At 41.7% G+C, this 20,886-nt stretch overlaps 2 protein-coding genes across 3 annotated transcripts; one reads left to right on the top strand and one right to left on the bottom strand.

Moving 5' to 3' along the window:
- Positions 1 to 380: 380 nt before the first annotated feature.
- LOC110486870 (nuclear pore complex protein Nup85) lies at positions 381 to 13,980 on the bottom strand. Its single transcript, XM_036938973.1, has 19 exons — positions 13,766 to 13,980; positions 13,409 to 13,502; positions 13,146 to 13,302; positions 12,879 to 12,949; positions 12,742 to 12,785; positions 12,452 to 12,521; positions 11,383 to 11,504; positions 7,596 to 7,730; positions 7,330 to 7,452; positions 5,604 to 5,735; positions 5,406 to 5,512; positions 5,082 to 5,165; positions 4,715 to 4,780; positions 4,285 to 4,436; positions 3,918 to 4,035; positions 3,324 to 3,424; positions 2,018 to 2,169; positions 1,580 to 1,675; positions 381 to 571 (listed from the first exon to the last, which is right to left on the bottom strand). The coding sequence occupies exons 1-19, from the start codon at positions 13,796 to 13,798 to the stop codon at positions 473 to 475; spliced, it is 1,956 nt and encodes a 651-aa protein (XP_036794868.1). The 5' UTR covers positions 13,799 to 13,980; the 3' UTR covers positions 381 to 472.
- Positions 13,981 to 14,834: 854 nt separating this feature from the next.
- sumo2 (SMT3 suppressor of mif two 3 homolog 2 (S. cerevisiae)) lies at positions 14,835 to 20,590 on the top strand. 2 transcript variants are annotated; one of them, NM_001165057.1, is given in 4 exon segments: positions 14,835 to 14,903; positions 17,402 to 17,533; positions 19,594 to 19,665; positions 19,950 to 20,590. In NM_001165057.1, coding segments are annotated over 4 exon segments (288 nt in total). In that variant the 5' UTR covers positions 14,835 to 14,882; the 3' UTR covers positions 20,013 to 20,590.
- Positions 20,591 to 20,886: the final 296 nt, after the last annotated feature.

Raw genomic sequence — 20,886 nt, 5'->3', positions numbered from 1 at the left:
TACATAGGTGTACTTATCGTCTGTAGTCAGGAGATGTGTAGAGGTCAATGTGATGTGTAAATGTCTTGAAAGATGTTTTACGATTGTACATACTGTGCTATTTGTTTGTTGCATGAGGAATTAAAGGATTTTTGATCTGGTAATTTAGCTTATTGTACTCTTTGGTCTAACAAGTTGTTAGGGCATTGCTTCTCTATTCATACCTTACGCTAGTAAATCAAGTTGACTTAAAGGTCATACTTCTGCCGACATCCACAGCGTTTACTGTGAATTTGATTTGAGCGAATGTCAAGGAAATTGTTGACAGTGCAGTGTGCTTGTCGACAATGCACATTTGAATCCAGGCCAGTGTTCATGTCAAGCATTTCCACAGAATCAAATTCAAATAATGAAAACATTTCTTTATTATCAAATAGCACATTTTGATCAGACTTGATTTGTTTTATGTACAGTATAAAAAGATAAGTGTTGGTCAAATTTCCACTGTCCCCTCCTTCACTATGGCCATGGCCAGGTTACGAGCTAGCGCTAGCCGCAGGAGCTCAATCTTTGTCGTCTCGATGTCCTCATCCTGAAAACGCACAGGGAAACACATTTAATGGATCATCCTCATCAGAATGTTTTTAGTGATTCCATATTCAATATGGTGCAACTGGGTCTTCACGCTTCAGCAAACAGGAAAGGAGGGCTGGTAAACAACAATGACAAATCATGACAAGAGCTTACCAAGAAGAAGGACTAATTCCAAGTAGAAAGGAGCACTCAAGAGAAAACAGCTAAAATAAATCAGTTTTTTTTTGTTGAGTGCTCCAACTACTACTTTCTACCTTGAATTAATCCTTTTGGAAAATGTTCTTGGTAAGCCCTTCTCATAATTATATAATACTTGATGTTAATGAAACCAACAGTCACTTTTCTGGAATACAATATTCAAATTAGGTGACAATGGAACTGTGCGATTGGCTAGCTATGAAAAGTCTGTGCTAACCCCTCTCTGGAGCAGGGCCAGTTTAGCCCTGGGCTAAGGTTGGTGTTAAACCATTTTAGAATGTGCAAGTGTGAATAGTCGATTAGCCGTGGGCTAAGGAAGCTCTTAGTGCAGTGTGAACAGTTGCTTAACCCGGGCTAAGGAAGCTCTTAGTGCAGTGTGAACAGTTGCTTAACCCGGGCTAAGGAAGCTCTTAGTGCAGTGTGAACAGTTGCTTAACCCGGGCTAAGGAAGCTCTTAGTGCAGTGTGAACAGTTGCTTAACCCGGGCTAAGGAGGCTCTTAGTGCAGTGTGAACAGTTGCTTAACCCGGGTTGAGGAGGCTCTTAGTGCAGTGTGAACAGTTGCTTAACCCGGGCTAAGGAGGCTCTTAGTGCAGTGTGAACAGTTGCTTAACCCGGGCTAAGGAGGCTCTTAGTGCAGTGTGAACAGTTGCTTAACCCGGGCTAAGGAGGCTCTTAGTGCAGTGTGAACAGTTGCTAACCCCGGGCTAAGCAACTGTAGAGATTAGAGCATATTATAAAACAGTGTATTAGGAGATTGAAAGGGAAACAGCCATTAGATAGAGGGTAAGGGGGTGTGTACCCAGTACCTGCATGGGTTTGTCTGGGGTGGGAACACTCTTCCCTGAGGTCAGCTCCTCCAGACAGAACATCAGCTCATGAGTTTGATCAGCAGAGAAGATCACCTGCAAGAGGACAAGCCCAGAGATTAGCCAACTGACTGCAACAAAAGGCTATTAGCCTAAAGAGGCACCATCTACAAAACTACGAGCATATATTCAGACCTACAGATCCGATAGGAATCAATAAGGTAAGGAGATCTCTTAATTTAAATATTATATTTTGACAATAATATGCCATTAATCTATTTTCTTTAAGATTACAAAGATGTTTTGCAGTTCATATTTAGTTAGTAAACCAAAAAAAGGAAATTCAATCTATGGAATATGCTACACACTAGGTAAGTAGAAAGAAGTTCATTTCAACGTTAAGTCAAGGATGGAAGTTAATGTTGTGGGCCAGTTGACCTCTTTCTGCTCCAGCAGGGGCAGGGCGTCGGTCAGCAGAGTCATCCAGAAGGAATGTGGGGCGATCTTGGCCGTCATCAGGGAGAGGAGGAGCTTGGCGGCATCCGAGAAACGCTTCTCGCCGTACAGCCGATGGAACTCACGGTACTTCCCTGCAGACAACAGGATCACAACCATCAAGGCAAAGCGTAGCAAAAACAGTTTCTCTACAGAAAGCGGTAACGTGCATTTCTTATTGGACAAGTTCAGGTAGTCCATCCTGTTTCCTTCTGTAAATGGTGCCTAATGAATATGACCCAGGACAGGAGGGGAACAGAATGAACTAATGGATACAATCACATGATGCTCTCTCATTGGTTACACAGACACAGTATCAATCACATGATGCTCTCTCATTGGTTACACAGACACGGTATCAATCACATGATGCTCTCTCATTGGTTACACAGACACAGTATCAATGACATAGTATGGTGTAAAATGTATTTGCCACAGTTTTAAGTATAGAACTGAGAAGTGCACCGAATTCCCAGAAATGATGTGAGAACCATCTGTCAGTCACACAGGATGCCAGTTGGGACACCCAATATGGTCACTGTAGAATTGTTTAGAAATGTAATTCTCGTTCTACTCGCTACAGCACTGGTAGAACTTGTATGGCCTAAATGTAAATACACTGTGGTTCCACTTGATTGTTTAAGAACAAGATAACATTATATACATCATAGTCACTGAACAGTTAGTTCTGCCTTCATGAGTGACTAATTGTAAAGTGAGACATTACACTCACGTTACATTTTCCCCAGCTGTAAGTTATCATCAGCTGTTACAACAGCATTAGGCCACAGACTGCAGCCTTATATGGACCACTTTTCTCCTACGTGAGAGTAAATCATTTAATAGATAGGCCAAAATATATCATGCGTCTGATCCAGTGTGTGTGTGTGTGTGTGTGTGAGTGATATGTGGCTGACTGAATGTCAAGTTAACATGCAAGACCAAGCAGGGCTCTACAGTGCGACCATTTTACTGGCATATGCACCTAAATATTTTGCTGTGCGACCTGGAATTTTTATTGAAGAGCACCAGTGTGCCTAGAAAAACGTACGATTCTAACTTTATTACCTCAAATATATCTAGATTTGTGCTCCTGAATTTCTTTGTGTGCACCTATATTTTTCAACTTAGCACACATGCTCCTTGTATAACAGGACAGCTTAGAGCCCTGCCAAGGAGTGTTGGCTTGTGTGTGTTTGTGTGTTCACAGTCCTTCATGTCTGTGTATGTACACGTTTGCACCCCATACCTAGAAAAGTAAGCCTGTCACTGAGCAGCATGGCTGGACCCAGGTTGTCAATCAGGTCCAGATCAGAGAAGGTCCCTTTGGCACAGTAGTCCTGGAGAAACCTGAGATACAGACCATAGAGATACATCTATAGACCAGAGAGACACAGTATATCTAGGATACAGACCATAGAGATACATCTATAGACCAGAGAGACACAGTATATCTAGGATACAGACCATAGAGATACATCTATAGACCAGAGAGACACAGTATATCTAAGATACAGACAGGGTTAAACCCTCGGGGGGTGGGGAGCGAGAGAGTGAGCGACTACAGGGTGGTCTGGTAGCTAGTGGTGTGGAAGCAGATGTCATGGGGGGACATCTTTGTAGCCCTTCTTGAAGTAATTCCAGATCTAACGTGGTGACTCCACTACGTAGCTTTCATAAACCCCCTCATGTTAGATCAGTGGTTACATCAAGGAAAGGAGGAAGAAAGAAGGAATTTTCTAAGTATTGAAAACAGGCCAACGACTGTCCAACAAATAAAAACAGCATTCCTGAACAGGTCACATGGTCAGGATCAGTAAAACCTCCTGTAGACATACAGCACCTCTCTGATATGAGGGTGGCGAAGGCAGCATCTTTGGCTCTGATGCTCCAGGAGAGAGCAGAGCCCAGTCTGTTGTTCCTCAGGGCCTTCTTGGCCATGATCTTACAGATGCTCCTCACTGCAACACAGAGAGACACATTATACCAAAGAGTTAGGGGGTGATATCCACAACAGGCATGACTGAAATCAGGGTGAGTTTGAATATATGTTCCACGTGTGTTTTAGTAAGTGTCCATGTTGCGATTGAGGGAGTGAGACAGAATGTGGGTCTCAGTGAGAGCTTCATGCATGAGAGTAAGATGGACAACTGTTTTGGATAAGAGCGCGTGAGTATGCGTGAGTATGTACGTGTATGCATCATATCTACCTTGTTCAGTCATCTGCCTCTGCTCACAGATCCTGATCACCTTCAGGGCCTTGCGCTCCGTGTCCAGAGGAACACGCTCTATCTGTAGCTCCAGGTACACACGGCCAAACTCTGGACAGTGGTCAAAGTAGTCCACAGCCAGCTGCCACAGGCTGAGGACCAGAGAGAAATAGCTGGTTAATCATACACAGCTTAATCATCCAATAGGAGCAGCACTGGAGCAGGTCAAACAGGGGAAGAGGCCTACACGTGTAGCCGACAACACTCTCTAGAAAAGATAACTACTGAACACAGTGGACCTCAGCATGTGTAGTTTTGCAGACGTGACTATATATGTGACAGTTATCTATTAGAAAAACAGACATGTTGGCACTGGGAGTTATGCATATAGTCCAATCTATTACTAACCAGACTAGTGGGTCTGTCTCACCTGTGATGGGTGAAGAGTCCTGAGGCGTACTCCAGCAGTAGAAACTCTCTCAGGTTGGAGCCAAAACTACATCAACACAGAGAACACATGTTATTATGGTCAACGGTGACGAAGGCTGCCACCAAAACACCTCCGTTTGTTCTGACCTCTGCTGCTAAAAAAACACCAAATATTTCATTGAGTGTGGGTTCTTCCTTTATTTCAAGTGTATGCCCTTTGAATCCAGCACCCAAATACTTCCTGTTATCACAAACATTTGAGCTGAGCACGCCAACTTCACTTTCTATGATTCTGATCAATGTTACCATGAGAACAATATTGGCAGTTAATGTCAACCCTTTGTGGGGCAGTAGTGTCCTTAACTTACTGTAGGTTGTGAGACTGGAGCAGTTTACAGTGGTCCAGCAGGTCAGTCAGATGCCCCACAAACCACCAGTTGTTGAGAGCAATGCTGGAAAGCACAAATAACATATCATAAATATCACAACATAGGAAACTGAACAGTAGTTTACATGAGTGACAGAGGGGAAATCACATTGTGTGTCTAGCCCCCACATTTATTTCATCTTATCCACATTAACAGTTACTGTTCCCTTAGCAACAACACAGCTACTCTCCCTGGGTTCTATACCATAGAAATAGAATTCCTTTGGTTTCTGTATTTCTATGGTCGATAGACGCTCCTCCTCACCTGCAGTCCTTGATGACCTGGTGGATGTCAAACTCAAAGGCTGCCAGCAGGATGCTGTCCAGGGGCTCTGGGACACTCCTCGTGTCCAGGAACATGTGCATGCTAGACTGGAACACACACACATAGGACAGGACACTTACTCAAGTCCCAGGGCATACTAGTGCAACTCTGTATCATGTATAGTGTAGTAGTAAGTACCTGTGCGTAGTAGTGCAGCTCTGTGGGCTTGACAGTGGGGTGGGAGAACAGCAGTCTGGTGACCAGGAAGTGATACCAGGTACTCAGCAGCTCCTTGTACTCCAGGAGAACATCCTCATCACCAACCAGGATCTATATGGATAATTAGGAGGGTATGGATAAACCATGGATGGATACTTATTTAGGAGGGTATGGATAAACCATGGATGGATACTTATTTAGGAGGGTATGGATAAACCATGGATGGATACTTATTTAGGAGGGTATGGATAGACCATGGATGGATACTTATTTAGGAGGGTATGGATAAACCATGGATGGATACTTATTTAGGAGGGTATGGATAGACCATGGATGGATACTTATTTAGGAGGGTATGGATAAACCATGGATGGATACTTATTTAGGAGGGTATGGATAAACCATGGATGGATACTTATTTAGGAGGGTATGGATAAACCATGGATGGATACTTATTTAGGAGGGTATGGATAGACCATGGATGGATGAATGTATCAACAGGTGGAACATATGGATAGTAGTTGGAAGAGACAGACAGCACCAACAAGAGATTATTTTAGCTCCTAAACAGTTCACGCTCACACAGATGCAGGTACAGAGCCAATGGACTCTACATGTACAGAGAGAGTTCCTTTTGGCTAAGGTATACGTTGTATACTACAGGTAGCTACACTGACGACAAAACATTTAGCTCTTTCTATGACAGACTGACCAGGTGAAAGCTATGATTCCTTATTGAGGTCACCTGGTTTGCCAGCAGCATACCACTGCTGGCTTGCTTCTGAAGCGAAGCAGGGTTGGTCCTGGTCAGTTCCTGGATGGGAGACCAGATGCTGCTGGAAGTGGTGTTGGAGGGCCAGTAGGAGGCACTCTTTCCTCTGGTATAAAAAAATATCCCAATGCCCCAGGGCAGCGATTGGGGACACTGCCCTGTGCCGTCTTTCGGATGGGACGTTAAACGGGTGTCCTTACTCTCTGAGGTCATTAAAGATCCCATGGCACTTATTGTAAGAGTAGGGGTGTTAACCCCGGTGTCCTGGCTAAATTCCCAATCTGGCCCTCAAAAAAACATCACGGTCACCTAATAATCCCCAGTTTACAATTGGCTCATTCATCCCCCTCCTCTCCCCTGTAACTATTCCCCAGGTCGTTGCTGTAAATGAGAACGTGTTCTCAGTCAACTTACCTGGTAAAATAACAGATAAATAAATAAATAAAAAAAACTTAAATCAGTGTAGATGAAGGGGAGGAGAGGTTAAAGAAGGATTTTTAAGCCTTGAAACAATTGAGACATGGATTGTGTATATGTGCCATTCAGAGGGTGAATGGGCAAGTCAAAACATTGAAGTGCCTTTGAACAGGATATGGTAATAGGTGCCAGGCACACTTTGAGTGTGTCAAGAACTGCAACGCTGCTGAGTTTCACGCTCAACAGTTTCCTGTGTGTGTCAAGAATGGTCCACCACCCAAAGAACATCATGACAACTGTGGGAAGCATTGGAGTCAACATGGGCCAGCATCGCTGTGGAATGTTTGACACCTTGTAGAGTCCATGCCCCAATGAATTTAGACTGTTCTGAGGGCAAAAAGGGGTACAACTCAATATTATGACAGTGTTCCTAATGTTTTGTACACTCTGTGTGTACCTGTCACCACACAGATGCAGGTAAAGTGTGCCAGGCAGGTATTGGGCAGTTCCACTGACCTTACAGATGTCCTCCAGGTGGCGGTTGCTGGCAAAGGACTGGTCCTGGAGACAGTGGTCCACCTCCTCGCGCCAGTGTCTCCACTTTACATCAAACTCTGTCAGGGTCTGAGTCTCACCAGGCTACAGTAAGATGTCATAGAGGAGAGAGCGCTAGAGTTACAACCATAGAGATACATATAATATACGTCTTCTACTTGATTCTGTGGTTAAAACTGGGTGCTGTTCAGGAGGTTGAAACGTTCAGATAGAAATGCACTATGTACATTGAAGATGGGCATCTTCATGAGCAGGTTGTCCAGCAGCTTGAACATGACCCTGGCTGCAGGCTGCAAAGCTGCCTGTTTCACCAGAACCTGCCTGGCCTCGTCCATCCGGCCCTGCAGCACGTAGCTGATCACCTGGAGACACAGAGGAGGGTTCAATAGGGGACAAAGAATATCTGCATACAGACTAGTGCACAAATAAACATGAATAGCAGATTACACAGACATAAGTTAAAGGAGTTAAACTGGGCAAAGAAAGTCTGCACAGATAAAATACATAGTATATCAACGAGTTTATTTCAACCACATTGGAAGTAATCATGGAGAACCATTTAAAAAAGGCAAATTCACTGGAGGTCTTGAGGATCCACTAAATTAGTTTTGATCAAACAGGGCTCTACGCTGACAGTTAAAAATGTTTTACAAGGAGCACATGTGCTCGTAAGTTGAAAAATGTAGGAGCACACAAAGAAATTAAGGAGCACAGTGAAAGTATTTGAGCAAGTGTTTTTATGATAAGAAATTAATAAAAGTTTAAGAATAAAAGTTTGTTAGAGTGTTCCATACTCAATCAATTACAATGTACTAGAGGTAGACCGATTAATCGGAATGGCCGATTAATTAGGGCAGATTTCAAGTTTTCATAACAATCGGAAATCGTTTTTTTTTTTTTTTTTTTTACACCTTTATTTAATCTTTATTTAACTAGGCAAGTCAGTTAAGAACACATTCTAATTTTCAATGACGGCCTAGGAACAGTGGGTTAACTGCCTTGTTCAGGGGCAGAACGACATATTTTCACCGTGTCAGCTCGGGGATCCAATCTTGCAACCTTACAGTTAACTAGTCCAACGCTATAACCACCTGCCTCTCGTTGCACTCCACACGGAGACGGCCTGTTACGCAAATGCAGTAAACCAAGGTAAGTTGCTAGCTAGCATTAAACTTATCTTATAAAAACAATCAATCATAATCACTAGTTAACTACACATGGTTGATGATATTACTAGATATTATCTAGCGTTGCATATAATCTGACTGAGCATACAAGTATCTAAGTATCTGACTGAGCGGTGGTAGGCAGAAGCAGGCGTGTAAACATTAATTCAAACAGCACTTTCGTGCGTTTTGCCAGCAGCTCTTCGTTGTGCGTCAAGCATTGCGCTGTTTATGTCTATCAACTCCCGAGATGAGGCTGGTGTAACCGAAGTGAAATGGCTAGCTAGTTAGTGCGCTCTAATAGCGTTTCAAACGTCACTCGCTCTGAGCCTGTGGTTGTTTCCCTTGCTCTGCATGGGTAACGCGGCTTCGAGGGTGGCTGTTGTCGTTGTGTTCCTGGTTCGAGCCCAGGGAGGAGCGAGTAGAGGGACGGAAGCTATACTGTTACACTGGCAATACTAAAGTGCCTATAAGAACATCCAATAGTCAAAGGTTAATGAAATACAAATGGTATAGAGGGAAATAGTCCTATAATTCCTATAATAACTACAACCTAAAACTTCTTACCTGGGAATATTGAAGACTCATGTTAAAAGGAACCACCAGCTTTCATATGTTCTCATGTTCTGAGCAAGGAACTTAAACGTTAGCTTTCTCACTTTTAATTTCTTCTCCAACACTTCATTTTTGCATTATTTAAACCAAATTTAACATGTTTCATTATTTATTTGAGGCTAAATTGATTTTATTAATGTATTATATTAAGTTAATATAAGTGTTCATTCAGTATTGTTGTAATTGTCATTATTACAACAACAACAAAAAATATGTAAATGTAAAAAAAAAAAAAATTGGCCGATTAATCGGTATCAGCTTTTTTGGTCCTCCAATAATCGGTATCGGTGCTGAAAAATCATAATCGGTCGACCTCTACAATGTACCCTCCAATATGAGTCATTTAGGCGAGACAATGTTCAGCTGCCCCTTTGAGTTCCACGACATCTCTTTGCTAGCAGTTGAGCAAGCTCAAACTAACATTGAAAAACCACATAGCATGTGAACAAAACAATGTAAATAGCCAAGAAATATGAGAAGAAATTCACACTTTAGTAGACTTTCAGGTGAAATCAACCAACTTCTACGCTGTGCGCTTCTAAAATTGTATTTTTCAGCACTTCACTCACAGTGCTGCTCGAGGTGGGAAAGCTCAGCAAAAATAATACTCTCTGTCAACTGCGTTTATTTTCAGCAAACTTAACATGTGTAAATATTTGTATGAACACAACAAGATTCAAAAACAGACAAACTGAACAAGTTCCAAAGACATGTGACTAACAGAAATTGAATAAATGTGTCCCTGAAAAAAGGGGAGGGGGGGATCAAAAGTAAGTTAATGCAGCTGGTGGCCACACCAGATACTAAGTACTGCAGTGCATCGCCTTCTCATGCTTCTCATGGACTGCACCAGATTTGCACGTTCTTGCTGTGAGATGTTACCCCACTCTTCCACCAAGACACCTGTAAGTTCCCGGACATTTCTGGGGGGGAATGGCCCTAGCCCTCACCCTCTGATCCAACAGGTCTCAGGCGTGCTCAATGGGATTGAGATCCGGGCTCGTCGCTGGCCATGGCAGAACACTGACCGTCCTGTCTTGAAGGAAATCAGCCATACTGCTTGTTCTGTGCGTGGTGGCATTGTCATGCTGGAGGGTCATGTCAGGATGAGCCTGCAGGAAGGGTACCACATGAGGGAGCTGATGTCTTCCCTGTAACGCACAGCGATTCAACGAAAAAGGCGAATCTGACCATCACTCCTGGCGAGACAAAACTGTGACTCGTCAGTGAAGAGCACTTTTTGCCAGTCCTGTCTGGTCCAGCGACGGCGGGTTTGTGCCCACAGGCGACATTGTTGCCGGTGATGTCTGGTGAGGACCTGCCTTACAACAGGCCTACAAGCCCTCAGTCCAGCCTCTTTCAGCTTACTGTGAACAGTCTGAGCACTAATGGAGGGATTGTGCATTCCTGGTGTAACTCGGGCAGTTGTTGTTGCCATCCTGTACGTGTTCCGCAGGTGTGATGTTCGGATGTACCAATCCTGTGCAGGTGTTGTTACACGTGGTCTGCCACTGCGAGGACAATCCACAGTCCGTCCTGTCTCCCTGTAGCGCTGTCTTAGGCATCTCACTGTATGAACATTGCAATTTATTGCCCTGGCCACATCTGCAGTCCTCATGCCTCCTTGCAGCATGCCTAAGGCACGTTCACGCAGATGAGCAGGGACCCTGGGCATCTTTCGTTTGGTGTTTTTCAGAGTCAGTAGAAAGGCATCTTTAGTGTCCTAAGTTTTCATAACTGTGACCTTAATTGCCTACCGTCTGTAAGCTGTTAGTGTTTTAACGAACATTCCACAGGTGCATGTTCATTAATTGTTTATGGTTCATTGAACAAGCATGGGAAACAGAGATAAACCCCTTACAATTAAGATCTGTGAAGTTATTTGGATTTTTACGAATGATCTTTGAAAGACAGGGTCCTGGAAAAAGGGACGTTTCTTTTTTTGCTGAGTTTATATGGTATTTGTAGTGCTGTGTGTGATTAGCTACCAGCTATGAAACAAAAACAGAAGGTTTACTTTGAAAATAGCTACGGCAGCATCTTTTGTGTTACTATGAATCACATGCTCGCTCATACATTACTTTTTCAGTTCGCACACATCTATTTTTAGGCACATATTTGATTCAAATTGTCACGCTGTAGAGCCAAAAATCAGTCTGATGTATCTACGCACTGTGCCAATAGCGTTTTAAAAATGCAGAGAGAGACAGGAGAGTTGTGTATGTGTACGTACCACGTCCCAGTAGGCCTGGTGCTCTGCGGGGCTCTCACTCGCCAGCACCTCCCTGGCCTTCTCATCCACGTCAGCCTTGTGCAGCCTCACCCAGTCGAGCAGGTGGAGCACCAGGGAGCCAGCTAGAGGGTCACATACAAAAAACAAGGTGCAGAAAATATTAAAGTTCTGTTCACACCATAGAGATAGATGACTCATCATGGATATAACCCCTTTAAGCGTGGACAATGAGGGCTTCCACCATTTTAAAGTTGTCAACTGAGTGGGGATTTATACGAGTTTGGACAGGGGTCGCGTTAGCTTTCAGAAATCAGCATTTTCAAAACTCAGACCATAAAAAAATCTGCATTTTTAACCATTTAACCTGCGTTTCATATTGAAAGTCAACCATGCTTTTTGGCTTCACTAGAGTGATCAGGGGCTTGCAACTATTGTTTCTTTACACAAAATACATTAGTGCAAAATCGTTTTCATCAGCTGACAGAGGTGCAACGCTATTTGGCTAACAGCCAGACATAAGTAAATTAGCCTACAATAAAAAAAAGGTATTTTTGCAAAGACGATGCATGGCCATCATATTTCCAATGTTTCGCTTGAAGTTAATACTGCATTTTAACTTGCTACTGGAGAAAAACTTAACTGGAAGAAAGTACCGGAGAAAAGTAGCCTACACATCAGCCAGGGCACTGATGATCCAATGACAAGAGCAAATATATTTCATCCAAGTGGAGAAGTGGAACTGAAGCACAAAATTAGTAATTTTACAAATCATGATTATTTGAGCAAACTGAAGCCTAGCAGAATTTACAATAAGAAGCATTTTAGATCTGTGTGAAAAATGCAGAATCCTACGTTAACGCGACCCCTGTGGGAGCAATCAGCCAATCAAAAATAAGAAAATTGATTTTGTTAAAATGGAGATAGCCTCAATGGTGCTGCCCATGCTATCACAGACACTGTAATGGCACAGATACAAAGATGAGTCTTCTATCTAGCTCTATGGTTCACACCTAGATGATGCTTGTGTGTCCAAAGCAACATCAAGATTGACACAAAATATAAACTCTACCTGGAGCTGCATCGATGAACAACACTTCACAAAGATTCCAGATCAGCTCTACTGCCAGCAGGATTGACACCTATCATGAAAAACAGGAGAGAAGAGTGTTGCCAAGGGAATCATTATGATACACTAAAACAGTCTGAGTTGTATAACATTACAACGGTGTTCATCTTCATCATTGATGCAAGATCATTTTCTCACGTTTGCTGATTCAATGTTATATTACTTGGGTTATGTTCCCTTGACATAGGGGTAAGAGGTTAGTCGAACTGAATAGGCACAGACAGGTACTCTACCTGATTTCCATACTGTGTAGCCATTGCTGCATCTTGTGTAGAAACTGCAAAGTGAGAGGAAATAGCATGTTACTTAAGTCTGTCTATGAACTGCATTGATAAACATATGATTGTTGAAATGTTGCCATATACTATACCTGCGACTTGCTGGAGTTCCTCCATGCATGCTCGAATCACAGACCTGTAGTTCTTGCTAATACTGACGAACCTGAATAAATAAGTGAAATTGATAAACGAGTACACCCATTACAATGCAAAACATTTAGATTACTATGAGATTAAGTCACACACATCACCACTGTTTGGTTATATTTAGAACCAGGAGTTTTTCCTGACCTCATGACAAAGGAAAACTCAGAGCCCTAGTTTGAATTATAAGAGAAAGTAGTCTATCCCATCCTTACTGGGGTTTCTTGTTCTTGCTGGGCAGATCCTCTCTGATCCTCTGCAGACCAACAAAGATGTGATGGGACTCATTGAAGAGTTTACGCAAAATAGGGGAATAGATGTCCTCATCTTTCCTGACCTCATGGACAAAGGGACAACCCCCTGCAGATCCACCTGAAGAGACGCACAGGGAGAGTGGGTTAGAGAGGATGCTTTGTACTTTGACATGATTTGAGTCATGACTTTACTACCAAGTTATACATTCAACTCTCCTATCTACCTGATGCTTTGTAAATGGTCTCATAAACCAGGATATCTCCAGGACCCCACACAAATCCCAAGTGTTTTTGGTTGCTGTCGAACCCAGGGATAGGCTGAAAGAGAGAAACGTCTCGTTAGTTTATTTATGTGGACATAGCTAGGTGATTAACCGTCTAGACATTATTCTGCCTTGCTGCCAGTATCTTTCAACCCACTGAAACGAGTCATCACAAATGACAAATAAACATTGTGCAGTGCTGCCAGTATTATTGTGGACACTTGAGCTCAGAGACGTTTGAATGAAGTGTTAGCAAGTTGCATTGCCTGCCCTGGACACATTTTGATTCCACAACAACAGAGCACGAGCGGTACTTACAGTAGTTGTTGGCTCCACATCTACTTCCTCCATTACCACCCACTTTAATAAAATCAATAAGGTGAATCAATAAATATAACTTAATCCACGAGCGATACAAATACTGACATTTCAAATAATATAATACAGAAATTAGGCGCTTCAACCATTCAGCTGAAGGACCCCAAAGCGTGCGTATGTCTGATGTCATAGGAATTCTGTGTCGTGCCTGACTAGAAATGCAAGCTTGCACTAAAGGGGACACAATTACTCAGTTGTCAATTTGACAAGTAATGTCACCATGAGAATATATTATTCCAATGAATGAAATCAATTTATACCAATATCTACCAATTATAATGTTTTGGTACTAATTTGCTCAAAGTGGTAAGAACTAATGGCCACCAGATGCAAACAGTTATTTATTTACCCTAATGTGCAGATTTTAGTCATAATTAATTGTCGAATGAAATGCTCCTCATAACATTTAGGCTATTTTCAATGGCATAATAGGGAAATATGCCATTTTTACAATGTTGCACCATTCTGGACTTTATCAGCATCCATCCAATACTGTGTGGACAACATTAGTTTCTTGCTGGATCATGTCTATTTTGGTACAAGTATTGTACAACCAAATATTTCATTGTTCCATCTGTGGTACAACTGCATAATTTTTGGGCTGAATGTTATGGTCTATAAAAACAAGATGGCTACTGAGGATCAGTCCTCTCTTCCATGACAAAATTCCAGAATGGTTTAAATTCCCAAACATTGAGCTTTCAGTACACTTTCTTAAATAACCTGATTTTTATTGCGCAAATGTACAGCAATGGCACGGTTAACATCAAAGCATTAGGACGTTTTCGGTGAATATTTTCATAAAACAAAACAAAAGGGAACGTGTTATAAATGCGCGTGCACGTGGTACAGAAACGCGCATTACGACATTCCCGCCCTCTGCCAGCGCTCAACATCTTACCCTGTGACCAAGGTTGACCAATGAATGTGAAGTACAGGGCACGAGCATGTGTTTGTGATCGCGCACGTAAGGCCGGTATTTTAATCGGGAGCGGGTACGTGCGCGTACACGTCTATTCGTTGTGTGGCGGCGTAGAGAAGCGCAAATAGAGTAACCATGGCTGACGAGAAACCCAAGGTGAGTTGCTTGAAAATATGCTTACATCTCATCACCTTTTTTTTTACATACATAACTCAAATAGAACTAAGGAAAAATGTACATGTAATATTTCCTTAGTTGAGATCTTAGTAGACTCAAGTTTTGAAAATGCAAGTACTCCATTGGAGACACCGGAAGACCTGTGCACGCGCCTGCATGGGCGCGTGGCTTGCTGCTTGAATCGCAGCCAACTAGCGTTTGCTAGCTGAACATGACAGTAAGCAATGCATGCACTCTCTTCAGTTCTTAATCTTTTGTATTTGCAAATGTAATCTGACAAACTCAGTTCAGATCCAAGTGGTTGTATCAGTCATCACTTTGTCAATTTCTTCAGTTACAAACTTGTTACATTCATTCATGGCTACAGCAAGGGTCCCTCTCATCTGTTTATGGAGCCAGCTATCACAGCATGTTACAAATGAGTGAAATGGTGTGACTGAGACAGGAGTAAAACATGGTTTTTAACACTATGTGTTTTCATGTGTAAAAGTATGATCAATATTTTGAAATGCATCCATCGTGTGTGTGTGTGTGTGTGTGTGTGTGTGTGTGTGTGTGTGTGTGTGTGTGTGTGTGTGTGTGTGTGTGTGTGTGTGTGTGTGTGTGTGTGTGTGTGTGTGTGTGTGTGTGTGTGTGTGTGTGTGGACCAATGATCAGATGTTTGACACATACATGTTTAATATGTGTCCTCATTTGGATGAATTCCAGAATGTGTAAAGCACCTATCCTGTAGTCAAGCATGATACATTCCACTCTGTAGACTAAACATTGTCCAAAAACACTTCTTGTCTCATTACATTGCCACAGCGCCATGACTTTTAGAACAAGTAAATAATAGTCAAGACAGATGAACTTGTATGTCACTGCTGAACTATCCAAGGCCCTTGTAAGTGTTCTATGCAACTTTAAATATTTGGTCTGTTTTCACTGTTCAGAAACTGCTTATATTCAGATAGTACACTGCTGACAAAAACTCTGTGTAAATGTTTCTGCTGGCCTAAAATCAATGATGGTCATATCAATGTTGCCATTAGCCTGGGACCTGACTGATAATTTGATTTGCATCAACTGTATCAGCCAAGCAACATTTGTATCTGATCGTCCCAGGCAAGGTTAACATTAGCTGCTTTTATCAACGCTAGTATTCACACACTAGTATTCACACACTAGTATTCACACACTAGTATTCACACACTAGTATTCACACTAGTATTCACACTAGTATTCACACACTAGTATTCACACACTAGTATTCACACACTAGTATTCACACACTAGTATTCACACACTAGTATTCACACTAGTATTCACACACTAGTATTCACACACTAGTATTCACACTAGTATTCACACACTAGTATTCACACACTAGTATTCACACACTAGTATTCACACACTAGTATTCACACACTAGTATTCACACACTAGTATTCACACACTAGCGTTACTAGGAATTACCTTGCAAAAAAATGGAATAGTCTGCAAGAATACAGAAGTTAAATAAAATTCCATTTCAACTTACTCTGTTGATTGTCTGTAGGGCTGGTCTTTATGCAGAGGGGACATTGAGGAAAAAACATCTAATAGAACATTCAGAATTTCCAAACGTGGGTCTATTGTAGACCCAATTACTCTCCCCTTACCTCGTGTCAAAATAAAAGTCCTGCATGGCCCCATACCCTCACAAAAGATAGCAAGAACTTTTATTTTGACATGAGGTAAGCAGAGAAGAACTGACCTCGCTGAGGAACTGCATGGGTCGACAACAGATCCACGTTTGGAAAGTGTTTAATTATACGTTCCATTAGATGTTTGTTTTTTCTCAAATTCCCCCCAACATAAGGTCGAAGCCTACAGACAATCGGCAGAGTAAGATGAAAGTTTATTTTATTTAACTTCTGGCTTTTGGCGGACTATTCTGTTTTTTGCAAGCGAATTCCCAGCAACCCTAGTGTGTAAATACTAGCGTTTCTAAAAGCAGCTAGGTTACCTTATATTGTATTCAGTGTTTGTCTATATGAGCTAGCCATGTTTAAAGCTGCAATATGTAACTTTTTGGGTGACCTGACAAAATGTACATAGAAATGTGAGTTATAGATATGTCATTCTCATTGAAAGCAAGTCTAAGAAGTGTTAAATCTGTTATGTGTGCTATTTCTATGCTTCCCATTCTTCAATTTAGTTTTTAGTCTTTTACTTTTTTACTTTTGTACACCAGCTTCAAACAACTGAAAATACTATATTATTGGTTATGGAAAAGATATTTCACAGCGGTTTAAATGGTACAATGATTCTCTACACTATTCTTGCTTTTGTTGTCACTTAAACTGAAATTAGGTGGACTATTCGACTTTTAACAGACTTGATTATTTGTCACATGTAATAGTGGGTATCATGGTAATTCTAAACATTATATTTATACAGTATCTGCGTTTCATCTCACTGAATACACCCCCAATGATTGTTGTGTCCATCAGGAGGGAGTGAAAACAGAAAACAACGACCACATAAACCTGAAGGTGGCGGGACAGGATGGGTCGGTGGTGCAGTTCAAGATCAAGAGACACACGCCGCTCAGCAAACTCATGAAGGCGTACTGTGAGAGACAGGTGAGTCTGACATGGCAACCATGATGATGCCACTGAGTGCACAACATCAGCAGCGGTATCAGAGGGCAAGGTTGAGCTACTACCATATTGGTTATACCTATCAAGTCCTTTTGAATCTGCATAATGTGCCGAGGGGGTAGAGGTGGTTTCTGGACAGAGGCCAAGCCATAAGCAACTAGCAGCACCTCTACCCTATACATAGGGCCAGGGCCAGTATTCATAAAGTGTCTCAGAGTGGGAGTGCTGATCAAGGATCAGGTCCCGCTCTGTCCATGTCGTTTATTCATTGTGATCTAAACGGGCCAAGTCAAAACTGGTCCTATGTCATCATTCTCCTCCAGAGAGGAAGAGGAATGATGAATATTCCTGCAAAATGTCTATTTAGAATTTATTATCGCACACTGTATTGCACAATTCCCTGGCACATTTGTAAATATCCTACTTCAATTCGTTTGAGTGCCTCCTTGTATCTTAGGAACATTTTAATCCTCGTTCTTATTCATTGAGTTTTCTTTTTAGTAGTCTTTTATTTACTTAATTACTTTCCTATTGTCGAGAGGTGAACCTGTAATTAAGCATGTATTTGCACTGTGTACTCCACGTATGTCATGTGTAAAGGTATATTACTAATACACTTGAACTCTGAGATGCTTTATGACTATGGGCCCAAAAACTTTTCCCTAATGACCTGACCTGAAAAAAGTCCTGACCCTAACTATGGGAATACAGGGGTTGATGAAAGATGACAGCTCATATTATCCAGTGAGGACAAGGAAACTCATTGAAGAGAGAACACAATACATGCACCCTTTTATACACTTGTATCTCTTTGATCTGTTCACTGTCAGATGTAGTCGACATTGTCTGTGACAGGAGACGAGCGCTATGGGCTGTGTTGTCTTCATCATATTATCATCTTCCTTTTCATCGTCCTCATTATTCCAGTGTCCAGCTCTATGTGTGGTTAAGACCGTTGGGCCAGTAACTGGAAGGTCGCTGGTTCGAATCCCTGAGCTGAATAGGTGAAATATATTTTTGGTGTCTTTGAACAAGGCTCTTAACCCTAATTGCTCCTGTAAGTCGCTCTGGATAAAAGCGTCTGCTAAATTACTAAAATGTCATTTAGTAATGACTCTGTACTGTCCACTCTTCTGATTTTAGTTCTTGAATCACTTTTTATTTGGTCAAATACCCTTTATTTTAATATGCACCAAATGTACTTGTCATATTCAATGCAATGTGCATTAGTAAGGCTTAAGCTTAACTTGCCTATCTCTCTGGCTGTAGGCTGATTAGTAAATACTAAGCCTTACTGCTGAATCATTATGGCCAATCTGATCTGTGCAATTTATGAGCTTACAGGCTAATTGAGGGGATTTACACTGCATTACCTAATAAGTACTTTTAAAATAGGGTTCTTGGCTTTGGATTCTCCCAACATATCAAAGGTCTTTTTGTTCTCTTCCCTAGTGCACTTGGAGCTGTTCTGTTTTACATGTCTTTTTGAATGATTGTGTTCATGCTGCTTGCACTGGCAAGTACAGAGATGTAGAGATGGAGGCAGAGATGTAGCAACTGAGCCTTTGCTCTCTAGTGCTAGGCCTGTCTTATCCAGGCTTGCCCAGGCCTAATCTCAATGCAGTGTGTGCGTGCCCACCCATAATGGATCTTGTGTGTCTCTTTAGACCAGTGAAGTCATGGAAGTAGGCCAGGCTCTACAGGCTTTGTTGAGTAGAAGCCACTTCCCTCCCTATCCTGTTGTTTCTTCCTTTATCTGATAAAAATGAGGTCGGCCAACGTGGATATGGAGTGGCAATATAGTAACGCCCTTCCCTATCTCCTTATCCCTTCCTCTCTGCAGTGTTTTCATTCACAAAGTAGAGAAGCGACAGGAGTTTTTAAAGGAATGGCCAACCTTGCTTCCTCAGTGCCGTACACTATTAATGGATTGCTTGGCAAGGGTTGGGCAAACGTTGTTTTCTTTGGACATTTTACTTGGAGAGATTGTTTTGTGCCAGACAGTTTAATGGAATTTAGTATCTGTGTGTCTGTGTCTGTAGGGGTTGACAATTAGGCAAATCCGGTTCCGGTTCGATGGACAGCCTATAAACGAGACAGACACACCTGCACAGGTAAGCCTGGAGTCTTATGGGAGGAACTGATTTATTATGTCAATTCACTCTATTTCGCTTGAACAACACCATTCCAGCAATAATACATTAGACATTTCTCCCTGTTTTGAGAATACCAATGAACATTTGTGCATATCAAAAGAATGTTAAATGCAAAATGTCTTCTAATGAAAGTTTTCCATTCACGGCTAATTAATGTACATTTTTGTCATGAATGCCATGTCATCTAATGAAATCGGGTTTTTATATCAAATTGACTTAATTTCCTTCCTTTTTCCTTTCAGTTGGAAATGGAGGATGAAGATACGATCGACGTTTTCCAGCAACAGACAGGAGGCCTCTACTAGCATGTGAAGTACTCCCCCACATCTTCCTCCACCCCCCAGACGGCTGCTTTGCAGCTTGTCCCATTTTCCACCACAGAACCAATACCATGCGGAAGACGTCCTGCTCACAGTTATACATAACTGTTGATGTCTAGTGTTTTCATTCTTGCCTTTGTTTCCTTCCTGTTTTGTACATAAACAACCTCCGCTAAAACAACTCAGATTTGAGTAACATTCATACAAGGTGTGCTGCGAATAAACGCTGTAACATCCAGCTCTTAAAAAGTCCATTGTTTTGGTGACTTGTTGGTTCACCTATTCAGAGATCAAGAAAAGCTATTTTCCACCCATTCACTGTTTGAGAATAAGACTGGTTTGTTATTCAACTTAATTTTCTGTTGTCGGTTTCAGAAAATTGGTTTTATATCTTTTTTATATAGTAGTGGTTGTGTAGAATGAAACATGTCTTGAACATAGTTTGACTAGGCCATGCTTGTAATAAGGAAACCCTGAAGAGATGTTTTAGTCCAGGTAAACATCTGTATTGTCTCATAAATGTCTTGTTAAAATAAAGTTATTCTCTCTTTTTAACCAAACTCAATTTATTTTGTCTCTGTTTCGTGGGTGACTGGGTCATTAAAACTGGTGAAAATATTTGTAATCATTCATTTTAAGAGTGCGTCCTTGTGCGTACAACAGCTCATGCTCACCAATCCCCCTTTTCAGTATGAAAACATAATTATGGAGATTTTATCAGTGAAAAACCACCACAGTGATTGAACTGTAAAGCTTGATGATCTCCACTGACTGTATAAAATACAACGTAGCAATGTTGGCACTGTCAGTGTAAAGAGTCACTCAAAATGGGGAAAGAGGATGTTAGGACAGTGGGACT

Source organism: Oncorhynchus mykiss, chromosome 12 (genome assembly GCF_013265735.2).
Source record: "Oncorhynchus mykiss isolate Arlee chromosome 12, USDA_OmykA_1.1, whole genome shotgun sequence".
NCBI classification, from domain to species: domain Eukaryota; kingdom Metazoa; phylum Chordata; class Actinopteri; order Salmoniformes; family Salmonidae; genus Oncorhynchus; species Oncorhynchus mykiss.
Note: the sequence above shows the minus strand (reverse complement) of the source record. Positions and strands in the feature narration are given on the sequence as shown.

What these genes read in the sequence shown, in the direction of transcription:
- LOC110486870 (XM_036938973.1), bottom strand. Translation starts at nt 13,798, where the DNA reads ATGGAGGAAGTAGATGTGGAGCCAACAACTACT. An exon ending in AGCAAGAACAAGAAACCCCA is followed by an intron (nt 12,950 to 13,145) that starts GTAAGGATGGGA and finishes TTATTTATTCAG; the next exon opens with GTTCGTCAGTATTAGCAAGA. An exon ending in AGCTGCACTACTACGCACAG is followed by an intron (nt 5,513 to 5,603) that starts GTACTTACTACT and finishes TGTGTGTTCCAG; the next exon opens with TCTAGCATGCACATGTTCCT.
- sumo2 (XM_036936695.1), top strand. An exon ending in AGGCGTACTGTGAGAGACAG is followed by an intron (nt 17,534 to 19,593) that starts GTGAGTCTGACA and finishes CTGTGTCTGTAG; the next exon opens with GGGTTGACAATTAGGCAAAT. An exon ending in AGACAGACACACCTGCACAG is followed by an intron (nt 19,666 to 19,949) that starts GTAAGCCTGGAG and finishes TTTTCCTTTCAG; the next exon opens with TTGGAAATGGAGGATGAAGA.